The sequence below is a fragment of the Boleophthalmus pectinirostris genome, unplaced genomic scaffold, assembly GCF_026225935.1.
Source record: "Boleophthalmus pectinirostris isolate CB_2022bp ecotype Guang Dong unplaced genomic scaffold, ASM2622593v1 HiC_scaffold_9, whole genome shotgun sequence".
Taxonomy (NCBI): domain Eukaryota; kingdom Metazoa; phylum Chordata; class Actinopteri; order Gobiiformes; family Gobiidae; genus Boleophthalmus; species Boleophthalmus pectinirostris.
The window spans coordinates 27,937,203-27,950,026 of NW_026571541.1; the positions used below are offsets into that span (position 1 = coordinate 27,937,203).

A 12,824-nucleotide genomic window follows, 5' to 3' on the forward strand; every position below is an offset into this window, starting at 1 on the left:
TAATTGCTGCCTTTGTGATTTGTTAATTGGAAGCATTCAAATTCTAATTTTGATTCAATTTTGAGAAATCTCGCAGCCGTTTAAGTCACAACCTTTCTTACTGGAATAACCAAAAGAAGAGAAAGAGAAACAAAACAATTGTTCTGTCATGAATTTATTTAAAAACATAGTGATAGTGATAGTTTTATATCATACAAAAAGTGGAAAATCTTTCATTGTATCAACAGGAGTTTGTCTCCAGTGGTGGAACATAACAAAGTAAAAGTAGTAAAAGACTCTACTCAACTATACATTTTAGGTATCTGTACTTCTACTCCACTGCATTTTTAAACTGGACTGAAAAGTAAAAGTATTTTAAATGATTGTCTTGATCTGCTGAAAAGACTGAGGGTTTTAACACATTCATAGTTTGAGCAAACCAAAATATACAAATAAAAACAGCTGGAAAAATGATCAGTTCAATAGTTTCAGTTGAACAAAATTTAGCACAAATCTCAAAATCACTACATTCAAAGCTTTGCTAGATCTCAAAATCTGCACAAAATCCTTATAGTTTTTTACTATTTAAAGGTGCATAGCGTAAATTTTGAGAAATATTGGTTTGAATGAAAATGCAGTTTAGTTTAGTTGATTGAGATCCTACTTAGCAGCTTAATAATCAGCCACTAATTTACTTGTATAGTTATTGGTTACCGCGTTTGCTGATTAGTCACTGTCGAGCTTAAAGGTGCATTGTGTAACTTTTCTGGTGGAGGCTCCGTCAAATGCTTTTCTCCAGATGTTACTGCTTTATCTGGAATGTTTCACAGTATGGCATTTCTATCATCATAGAGACCAAACCAGACCAAGTTACAGGTCAGATCTGTAGAGTGGCAACCCTTCTCACAGTCAGAATGTTGTTTTTCTTGGTATTTTTGAGCTATAAAACCACTTGTAATTGAATAAATGTAAGGTAGAGCTGTTTAATGTCATATTGTGGAACATTCCAGGCAGAGCAATGACACCCCCCAACCAAAATGTTACACAGTGTACCTTTAAGTAACAAAATCGAGTACTTCATCCACCCCTGCTCGTCTCACACTTTGACTGTGCAATAATGAAGTGTCTCCAGGTGGGCTGTTTACTGTAGACAGAACCTCACACCACATGCTCTCATCTCCCACTGAGCCCACAAAGATCAGACCAATCCCACATCTCTACACTTAATCTACACCTGCAGTGAAAATAAAGCAGAACATATAAAAAAACACATTCAATATATCAATATCTATACACCTACATCCATATATTTAGTTTTGAGTAGTGACTGAATGCTTTTAAAGGGCCCATATTATGCAATTTTCTGATCTGTGTTATAATGTTGTTTCCTCACCACAATCATACCTGGAGTTGTGTTTTGTTAGAAAACACTCTGTTTCACCTTGTGACGTCATTTGGTAATACAGGAAGAGCTCCACTGTGTTTTTAAACTCCATACACATTCACTAAAATCATTTGGATAATTTCAGCCCCGGAATTGCCAAACTCTACTGGGCAAAAGGTAAAATGTGGTTGTTAACTTGAAAACTACTACTACTGTAGCCTGATTCAACAGTCCATTTCACTTTGTACAAACTGTCTGACCTTGCAGCATTAGATTTAGAAGTAGATGGGTACATTTTTAATTTAACCAATCACTGCTATTTGGTCGTGACGTATGTAATGCACCGATAATGAGGCTAACTATATTAAGCTTTTCCCAAATCCCATAGGAAGAAGGGCAATAACATCTTTCCCCTTGAGAAAATTCACCAAACATTCTCTTTGTTCCGGCTTTAAATCCTCGATCTCGCGAATCGTTGTCAACACAGAATATATGGCTCTTGGCTGATTGGCTGGTGCCCAAACTTGCAGTTTTGCGAACCGTCTTGTGTATTTCAATTCCTGACCTAGTCGCTGGAGAGAAATAAAATTGAATGGAGGCACTAGGTGGCACCAGCCTGGGTACCACTACTTGACCTCACAAAGTGGATCAGGGCATTTTGAACTTTGGAGATGTAGACCCACTAATAAACCCAGATTATTTTAACAAGTGTGAATAAATCAAAACACTCTGGGTATGTTCTGATGACGATACAGCGTCCTAACATGGCTTAAAGCTCACAGGAGTCAATTTTGTGTAATATAGGACCTTTGAACACAATACAGTAGCAGCTATGAAATAATATCATATAGATTTGAATAATATAAAATATGGTTAGGCGTATGGGACTCATCAGACTGTTGTGATGCTGCGGATTTGCTGGGTGCTGTGCTGGCTCAGGGTGTCACTCTGGAAGGACTGGCTGCTTGAAGAGACTAGATCAGGAACCTGAGTAGAAACAAACAAACAAAAAAAATGTGATACAATAACTACGTAAAGGTTCTAATATTACACAAAATTGATTCTTGTGAGCTTTTGTCTACGTTTGGCCAGAGTTGTGTTTTGTTTCATTCACACATGTTTGAGTAATCCTTTATATTAGTCTGTCCACATCGTCAAAGTTCAAAATGCTCAGTTCCACCTTGTGATGTCATGTAGCAGTAGTTTTCACATGAACAGGGGGACAGTTGTGGAATTCCTTAGTGTGATGTTGTGATTTCCAGCCAGATAGTAACATTTTAAACCTTAAAATGCCTATGACAGATCAGACTACTCATTTTATTATGATCATAATCTGCCCTATATATTGTTTTCTCAATTTTGCCATTTTTACGGTTAAAATTTTACTTTCTGGTTGGGAAAATGTGACATCACTCTAGGGAATTCCATAATTTTTACCAAGCAAACTCCTCTAACACACACAGAAATGATTATCTGACACAAATAATTATGTTGAAATAATGTTTAAAGTATCAGAATTTATCAGAATTAATGTGTTTCTTGCATGTAACTTGTGCCGAACTTTTGGATAGCTTCTCCCAGTGCATTTAGAACTCTACATTTTTTTCAGCTTTTCTTCGCAAATTGCTTCTTGATTGGGGTATTTATATTTACAGTTATATTATATTTTAAAACTTATAATTAGGGTTGCACTGTATATATTCGGCCAAATATTGCAAAAAAAGCCACATTTGGCTTTCGGTGGAGTGAGTTAAAAGTAAGGCTGAATAGTGGCTTGTGAGGCAATGACACAATCAAATAACATTCAGTAACGTGGTGATCTGGTGCCTTCTTTAAAATGTCAGCAGTGTAGAAATTTTTTTTTTTTTTAAGTGTATGAGGTTACAAGCACAAACTTTCTGTTTACATTATTAGCCTATCTACTGTAGCTAAGGCGACCTGTGCCAAAAGGACAATAATTCATTTGTTGTGAGTTTATCCAATTTAATGCACTTACGTATTTTGGGTTTTTTTTTGGAATTGTTGTTTTACTTGAATTAATATGAATGAAAAAATTTACTGGTATACTTATTGGGAAGGCTACTGGAATATTTAAAGAATATTAAATAAACCTATACTTTCTTTTAAAACATGTCTAAATATTTATTCTAGGCTATTTTATGCAATATTAAAAAAATAGTGAAAAACGTAACAACCACTTTTGACATTTGGTTTCGGTTTTGGTATTCGGCCAAGTGTTTAATTTTTATTCGGTTTTGGGTTTGACCACAAATTTTAATTTTGGTGCATCCCTCACCAAATTAAGTCAAAATTAGAGAATCATAAAATGTCATACGCACTTTAAAACTGGTCAAACTGGGGGAAAAAACATTTTGAGTAAAACCTTAAATGTAATGTCTACGTAAATGTCTTAACTGTTTTTGTAAAATGAGTGGTCAAACCTTAGTAAACCACTCTCCACCACTCTCGTGACCTTGAACAAAACTGCTCCACCCTTGCTCCGATCTTTATTAGATGCTGGGATATTACCACACACTTATCAATACAGACCCTTCAACTGAATCAATAAATCCATTACGTCCAACCCTCAGCAGTACAATTACCTCATAAACATCGACAATCTCAGATCACCGGGCAGGACTAAGCAGATTACAGCCATAAAAAAAAAAAATTCTCACATTTGCTTTTTGCCTTCTGCAGTGTTCATGCGTCTTTACGTGATTTTGTCGACTTCTGAATTCTGAATTGTTTTACAGCTGCATGAATCGCGTTACAAATTAATAAATACATGACTATGCGTTTAGAATGTTGTGTGTCTTACCTTATCATGAGAGTTGAAGGTGGTAATTGGGATGGGAGGTCCTATAATGAGGTCATTATAGAAGGTATCTGTGCATAGGGAGAAAGCAGTTAGTCTCACGTAAGCTGACACCACAAAGAGATAGCGTGCTATTGAGTTTGTTTGCTACTACAGTGCTGTCTGTGGAAAGTACAAGTCCAAAACAAAGTGCATAATTAACTTGGTGGACTTGCATAATCAGTTTGTTATACCAGTGTAGTTCATTAAAACATGTTCTATGGTTTATTGTGGTGTACATTTACAGAATACACCGGATATTTCAGTACTGGTTTAATAATATTATCAATCTGGCCATAAGAAACATTAATTTTATTTGCTGTTAGTAGTTTGAATAAATTTTTGGCTCTTTTTATTCATGTACAGACATCTATATTTGTCCAGGTGATGTAATAGACTACATAGAAATCTGTGGCTATCCAGATTTAAAAAAATCAGTTTGTTTTATCCTCTAGTTAGTGTCCCAGATTCCATACAGTTAGTATAAGTTTCCAGATTCCAGATAGTTAGTTGTAAAACAAAAAGATAATTATGTCACAGATAGTAATCTCAAGACAAAACTGTTTACCTTAGCTTTGTGGGAGGGGGGGCATTTTGTGTTGCATTTATTGCATGAAAAGCACTCTATAAATAAAGTTTGATTAATTGAGTGATTGACTGACTCAAAATAAACTGAATTACTAAGCGAGTGTGATGTCACCCATAACGTTTGTCTTCACTCAAATGAAGCTCACAATAATAGCGGGTACAGGGCGAATTTGGAACCAGGCTCCTTATTAGGAATAGTGGACAAAATAGTGAGATAAAAATCATCACCGGGATCATGTAGAGCGAGTTAATACAACAAAATTTTAAGACCAATATGATAAGGCTCACAGTTGCAGTTACAGAGAGAGGGTTGACAATATTTCAATGTAAGCCAGTGGGAGCCAGGGTCAGAAGAATCCAAAAGCCCATGCTCACTTCCTATTTGGAACATGACGGCTTACACATATAGCATGTCCATTTATATATACAGTCTATGAGACAGACCTACACAACCAGACAAAAGTTTTAGAACACCACTCTTTTTCCAGTTTTTTACTGTTTACTGTTGACCAAAACATAGTCTAAACTTTTGATTCATGAAAGTGTCCACCTTTGGGAGATATAACAGCTGAACACACTTGTGGCTCGTTCTTTTACAATAGAAATCAAATATTCTTCAGAAAGTTCTTCCCAAGTTTGTTGCAGAAGTTCCCATAAATGTGTGGCACTTGTAGGTTGCTTGGCTTTCACTCTTCTGTCCAGCTCATCCCAAAACCAGCTCGATATGGTTTAAGACTGGAGACTGTGCTGGATACTTCCTGTTTTCAAGCTCACCATTTTTTTTTCCTGAGGTAGTTTTGGCAGAGCTTGGACTTGTGTTTTGTATCTTTTATCTTTTTTTTTTAAACCTCTGGCTGTTCAGTACTTACCTTTGTACCATTTCAAGCTGTTCATTGGACTTGCACGACATGAAGTGCAATAAAAAACTGGAAAAATTTGAGTGTTCTAAAACTTTTGACCGATAGTGTATATACCTGACATTTGCCCTTTTTAGCATATCGACTGTCGGCCTTAAATCAGTTAACAACCTGCTAAAAGGAATGACTTTTAGCTTCAACACTTTAGAGTTAAAAAGGGCACAGCTGAAAATGTGACTAAGTTTGTTCCCATTTCAAAATCATATAATGTGGGTAAAAATGATCAAAATCTGCCCTATATATTGACCTAAAAATATTGGCAGAGCTTATTGGACATCAGTTGCTCTGGATTCTAATCGGTATCAGCATCGGCCACGGAAAACCAGTCGATTTTTATAATTTATTTCAATGGCCAGAACTCCATCACTGAAGACTGATGGAGGCATGGCTGTCAATTTCTTTTTTATTTGTCCTTTCGAACTCCATCTACAGTACATTTAGAGCATTTCACAAAGATTGCACACATCCAGGAAACTTTGAAGAAAACACCATGACCTTTCAGAAACTCAAACTCTAAAACTCTTTATGTTTCTCTCACCTCTGTCATTAGAATATCCCAGGTTGACCTTCCCATGTGTCACCCCAGCAACCGAGATCCTCCCGTTTTCTGATTGGCCGAACCTGCAAAATGTTCATATAAATGATCCAATCAGACGAGCTAACCTTTAACCGGGACGTCCTACAGTCATTTTGTGGGAGTCTTGGTAGCTTCAGTCTCAAAATGACAATATTTCAACTTTTATTTTCCTAGCGCCTCGGGGGATAAGCCTTTTTATTTTATTTTATCAAAACGACTCATGCTTAAAACGCATTTGGGTGTAGAAAATGGCTGACAAATACAAAACCATAAATTAGCACACAATACACGCTTCTTATACTGGCGATTTGAATTGTAATTAAGCTTTATATTTAATGCATGTACAGTTTTAAAATGCATGTCTCCATTTTTCTATAATGGCAGAAAACAAAAGCCTATTAACTTGAGAAATTAGTATTAGCTGCGTTTTCTAAATTGACTTATTGTGGTGCTCAGTCAAACGTGACCAGTGGCTAACGGAGATACCAGTTTTGCGTTGTTCAGTGGTGTGAAAGTAAAAGTAGTAAAGTACTGTATTTAACTATACATTTTAGGTCTCTGTATGTTACTTAAGTACAATTTACAGTGGATACTTTTAATTTTACTTCACTATATTTGAGAGCAGGTATATGTACTTTAAGCAGTGTTGGGGAGTAACAGATTACATGTACCGGAGTTACGTAATCAGAGTACAAATTATGAGTAACTGTATTCAGTTACAGTTACTGTTTCAATGAGTGGTAATTGGATTACAATTACTTTGCTGAAATAAATGGATTACATGGCGGTATTTTCCTGTTTTCACATTTTGGGCTAAACCAGAACTAAACCAGGAGTAAAACCATGTCTAAACCAGAACTAAACCAGGACAAAACCAGGACTCAAACCAGGACTAAACCAGAACGAAACCAGGTCTAAACCAGGACTAAACCAGGACTAAACAATATGACACCTAACAGTAGTAGGGTGGACATACTTTAAGGCAGCAGTGATCTCATATAAAAAATATTTCTCTTTCAGTAATATTTTTTTAATTTGGTTAAGTAAAGTTTGGGCTTTTTATTGTCTTGAAGCAGACAAAACATTTTATGTTAAGATTTCCTAGTCTTTGCTACTTTACAGCAGTTGCCTGTTCATGGAGACTTGGGCTCAGCCAATTTGAACAAACAAGAATTTTCAGGATGTGGTTGCTACATTCATGTAGTTTTAAAAAGCATGACAATGTCAAGTAATCTAAAGTATTCAGATTACTTTACTCACTTTAAGTAATTTAATGGATTATGTTACAGACTACATTTTGAGGTATGTAATCTGTAATCTGTAGGGGAATACATTTTAAAAGTTACCTTCCCAACACTGTGTACTTTCTACTCCACTACATTTTTGGCACCAGACTAGTATTAGTAGTACTAGTACTAGTATTTTTACTTTAGTTTAAGATTCAGCTGCTTCTGTTAGACAAAATTCAGAACAGATATTTATTATAAGCACTACAGTACACTTGAAGCCTTATTAGATCTCAAAATATGCACAAAATGCTTTTACTTTTTACTTGTGTCAGTACTCAAGACCAGTCTTAGTGTTGTCTTGGACTTGAGTGCATTTGGACTCGGTCTTGTCTTGGTCTTGATGGCGCTTGGTCTCGGTCTTGTTTCAAATTCGAGGTCTGACACTCGACAAGTGCAATAATTTTTGATTATGGTCGGTAAATGTGCAAAAGCTGATAAATATCACTGCAAAATCAGTAAGAGAATGTAACTGTAAATGTTATGAACTTGAAAAAAAAAAGACTTGATTAACTTTAAAGTTGTTTTCTGTAAAGTGTCAGTGGAAGCAGGATTAAAGAAGGGGTTCTCAAATTGTGGGTCAGGATCTAAAAAAGGGGGAGTGTTTCAGTACAGTGCAGTTTTCTTGGCCTATTTTAAGGTTAAATTAACATTAATCAGATAGAGTGGAGATAGACTCATAAAAACTGCCAAAATGACTGTAAAATACAAATAAATGTCGAAAATGACAAAGATGGTCTCAATTTGGTCTCGATGGGCCGTGTTCTCGATCTTATCTTGGTCTCGACCTTTAAAAGTGTTGGTCTTGTCTCGGTCTCAACTCTCAGAGGTCTTGGTCTTGTCCTGGGCTCGGAACCCTGTGGTCTCGGACTGGTCTTGGTCATGGTCTTGATTACAACACTACTTCTTACTCTTTAAGATAGGCTGACCAGAGATCCCTATTTACCCAGGACATTCCAGTTTTGAGTCCTGTGTCCCCTGTCCCAGCAGATTTATACAAAACCACTGATTTCTCCCAGTTTTATCCAAAAAATTTCCCAGGTGTCCCGATTTTTGACCAATTTCATATCCACCAACAATAAAGAGGTAGATTTTAAATGTATATATTTTATATTTGTTTAGCTAAAATACAAAAAATCCATGCTTGACCATAAGGCAAAAAACACAACAACAGAAATCCCTCAGATTATATATACTATACTGAGCCAAAGTGAGTTGAGAATGGACAATGTGATGCACTCTTTTTACAATTTTATTAATACCAACCATCCCAACCCTGATGTGACCCACTTTTGTATTTCTAAGCACAGATATTAATTGATACTAAATCTTGTGTGGACAATAGAAACTCGTCGGAAAAAGTATTGATACTAGAAAACTATATTCTGTTTAGTTTATTATTTGCCATTTGCATAGGGTGACCAGACATATCTATTTACCCAAGACAGTCCAAGTTTTGAGTTTTGTCTCCTGTCCCAGCAGATTTATACAAAACCAGTGGATTTGTCCCATTTTTATACAAGAAATGTCTCAAGTGTCCCTATTTTTGACCAATCTGATCCCTGCCAACAGTAAAGAGAGGCATACATTGTCATTTGTTTAGGAAAAATACAAAAAAGCTGTTTAAAAATGACCAAAACACAAAGAAAATGTGACTATACTGACTCACATGGGCCAAGTGTGTAACAATTTTTCTTAATTACGCACTCGTTTCACAATTTTATTATTACCAACCACCACAAATCAGTGATGTTCCAGTTTTTTATTCTGAAAATCTGGTCACCCTAACTTAAGTAGATTTTTCATGTGATACTTTTACTTTAACTTGAGTATTTTTTTGCTTTAATAACTGTACTTCTTCGTTAACCAAACTGAGTACTTCTTCCACAACTGTCTTTATATTTAATGCATGTATGGTTTAAAAATGCATGTCTCAATCTTTTTACCATGGCAGCAAAACAAAATGCTATTAACTTGAGAAATTAGCATTAGCCACGTACGCTAAATTGACTTATTGTGGCGCTCGGTCGAACGTGACCAGAGCCAACAGAGATACCAATTTAGCTTTATGTACAACAAATTGCTAGCTTTACCTTATGGCTTGCTCCAGGCCCGATTCTGAAAAATAGAAGAGAAGAAAATGAACCATGACTTGTTTATTCACTGACCACGTTGCTTTTATTTCATCTACACCGCAGTGGCAAAAGTTGTAAATGTCCTAGCGTTTATTAGCGTTAGCCTTAGCGGTATTATGTTAGCCTGGAGTGAATTGCGATTGGAAAGTGAATGCAGGAGCGCTAATGAGTTTTGTAGGACTGCTTCACGGTTGCCAAAGGTCCTTAAGGCCGATACAAAAGCACAATAATACAGCCGCAGATGGAGCTAGCCCCGGGAGATGTCCAAACTACTGCTTTTACAGGATAAGGCCCGGGTTGGTCATTATATTAAAATCCCTGCTGCTGTATTGTCCAAAGTCTACACGGTGACCATAGGCTTTCTATAGTAAAGCAGCATATGTTGTGTGGTGTGACCAGACGTCCCACTTTACCCGGGACAGTCCCAGTTTTGAGCCCTGTGTCCCCTGTCCCAACAGATTTATCCAAAACCAGTGATTTGTCCCAGTTTTCTACAAGAAATGTCCACATTTTTGACCAATTTGATCCCTGCCAACAGTAAAGAGAGGCATTAATTGTCATTTGTTTAGGTAAAATACAGAAAAGCTGCTTTAAAATGACAAAAACACAAAGAAAATATGACTATAGTGGCTTACATGTTAGACTTAGACTTAACTGCTCCACAAGGGAAATTGTATGGACACAGTAGCTCACACATTACAATATAATATAATAATAAAGAGCAAAAATATAAATGGTTAAAATATATTCTAAATAAATAGCAAAAGAAGATAGCAAGAGACAGGTGTCAAATGAAACATACTAATATAAATGTAAATAAATAAATAATAATAATAAATGTAATTAGTCATGAATGGACTGAGTGCAGTACAGTTTTCTTTAATTATGCATTTGTTTCACAGTCACCCCAAAAGTGAGGGTGTTCCATTTTTTTATTTTGAAAATCTGGTCACCCTGATGTTGTGTTGTCTAAATGTTTTAGATTTAGAGATGTTTTTGCTTTGCTTGGAATGTTCCATGGTATGACATACAGCACATCCATGTAGCATTTATTCATTACAGGTGTTTCTATTGCTCAAAAATAGAATAATTTTCTCTGTGAATAGGGATGCCTCTCCACAGATCTGACCTGTAATGTAGCTTATAGTTGTCTACTTTGAAATGGATATGCTAAATGTCATACTAGGGAACATTCTAGATAAAGCAATTTCGGACCCTTCACCAGAATAGCTGCATACCTTTAAGTAGAAATTTGTGATATCTGTACTTAAAGGTAGCCAGGCTGGTGCTACCTAGTGCCTCCGCTCAGTTTCATTTCTCTCCAGCGACTAGGTCAGGAATCGGCATACACTAGACCAGGCATGTCCAAACTACGGGGGCCAATTGCGGCCCTTGAACAAATTTTTCTTGGCCCTCGGGCTTCCAGGTGATTTGGCCCAAATTACCTTGCATCAATTAAAAATGAACTTTTTACAGCAAGTTTTTTTTTTTTTAATCTACTTTGATAAAGCCAATATTGAAGATTTAATGTGTGGTTTTGGGGATTTTAGAGTGAATAAGGACTGATGGCTCATTCCAAAGTGTTAAACATGCACATATTTCAATTTTTCACTGTATTGAGCTCCAGTCTATGGCCCTCGATCGGCCCTCTGCTTCATCTGTGTTTAGAAATGTGGGCCTTGATGAAAAAAGTTTGGACACCCCTGCACTAGACAGATTGCAAGAACCCTGGAAGTTGTAGACTGCGCACCGGCCAATCAGTGAAGAGCTGTGAAGCCATGACGTCAAACTCAAGTGTCTGTCTGGGTCCTTTTTGTTGTACAGCACAACAGTAAACAAAGCGGTCAAGATGGATGAAGAATTTTATCAAAGAGAAGGACGTTATTGCCCTTCCTACGGGAACTGGCGCATTACCTACATCATGACCAAATAGCAGCAACTGGTTAAATAAAAAAAGTACCCGCCTACTGTCGAGCGAATGTCGCGAGTGTCCTAACGCTGTGAGGTCAGACGGTTTCACGTCTGATGAATCAGGCTAACTTAAAGGTGCATTGTCTAACTTTTGTGGTGGAGGATCTGTGAAATTCTTTTCTTCAAGTAGATGTTATTGTTTTGTTGGGAATGTTTCACAGTATGGCATTAAACCTTTCTGTCTTCATGGAGACCAAACCGGACGAACTTACAGGTCAGATCTGTGTAGAGGCAAGCCCGCTCACAGTCAGAATATCTGTTTTTCTAGGTGTTTCTGAGCTGAAAAAGCATCTGTAATTGAATAAATGCAAGGTAGGGTTGTTTATTGTCATACTGTGGAATATTTCGGATAGAGCAAAGACATATCCATAGAAACAAGCAAGTGAAACTACCCCAAAATGAAAAGTTACATATAGTGCACAAATAGATTCTAGATTCTTTTTTTTTTACTTTTACTTTACAGCACAAACACATTCAGGTGAACATCCAAGTGAGCCAGCTATCACTCCTGATTCTGATTCTCTTTGGGCTAACCACTCTGCTGCTGTTCCCTTTAGGAAAAACCCGTACCAGGCGTGACAGCAGAGTGAGAAGTTTCAGGTGGAGAATGGCGGGGGAGAGAAAGGGTCACAACTATTTTAGATAATCCCCCGCTCCTTGAATCAGTCACAGGGATTACAAAGTCCACTCTGAGGTGAGCTGTTGGATATCTCTCACACACAGACCTGCTCTACTCTGTTAGAAACACAACACAACTATCTGTATGTTCTGTAAACAACTTCATGGACAAAACTAGCAGCACATAAAGAGAAAATGTTGAGAAAATCTTTACCTTTTTGTTTGTTTGTTTGCTTGTTTTTTTGTTTTAGATATTTTTAATGCACTGAAATATGTAGAAAAACACATGTCCTTAGTCTCTTTACTGTGTACGGCTTGCATCTCCGCAAACCTGACTCTTATTTGGCCTGGCCTGCCTGTCTCCATGGAAATGTTGTTCCTTTGGCTATAATAATGAACAATAATGCACTTTACAGGTTCATCAAAGCACTACAGAGGGAAACAAGGCTGTCAATCTGCACCATTGGCCCTTCTGACCACCACTAATCATTCAAGGACACACAAATTTCACA

General features: G+C 36.8%; 1 protein-coding gene across 1 annotated transcript in view; it reads right to left on the reverse strand.

Moving 5' to 3' along the window:
• Nucleotides 1-566: 566 nt before the first annotated feature.
• Nucleotides 567-12,824, reverse strand: part of LOC110171911 (immunoglobulin superfamily member 5-like) — a 32,302-nt gene continuing 20,044 nt past the window's right edge. The window contains exons 7-10 of the mRNA XM_020937717.2: nt 9,682-9,706; nt 6,264-6,346; nt 4,185-4,252; nt 567-2,350 (exon numbers count right to left, since the gene is read on the reverse strand). Coding sequence (XP_020793376.2) covers nt 2,255-2,350; nt 4,185-4,252; nt 6,264-6,346; nt 9,682-9,706 — 272 coding nt within the window. The 3' untranslated portion in view covers nt 567-2,254. The remainder of the gene's footprint in view (nt 2,351-4,184; nt 4,253-6,263; nt 6,347-9,681; nt 9,707-12,824) is intronic.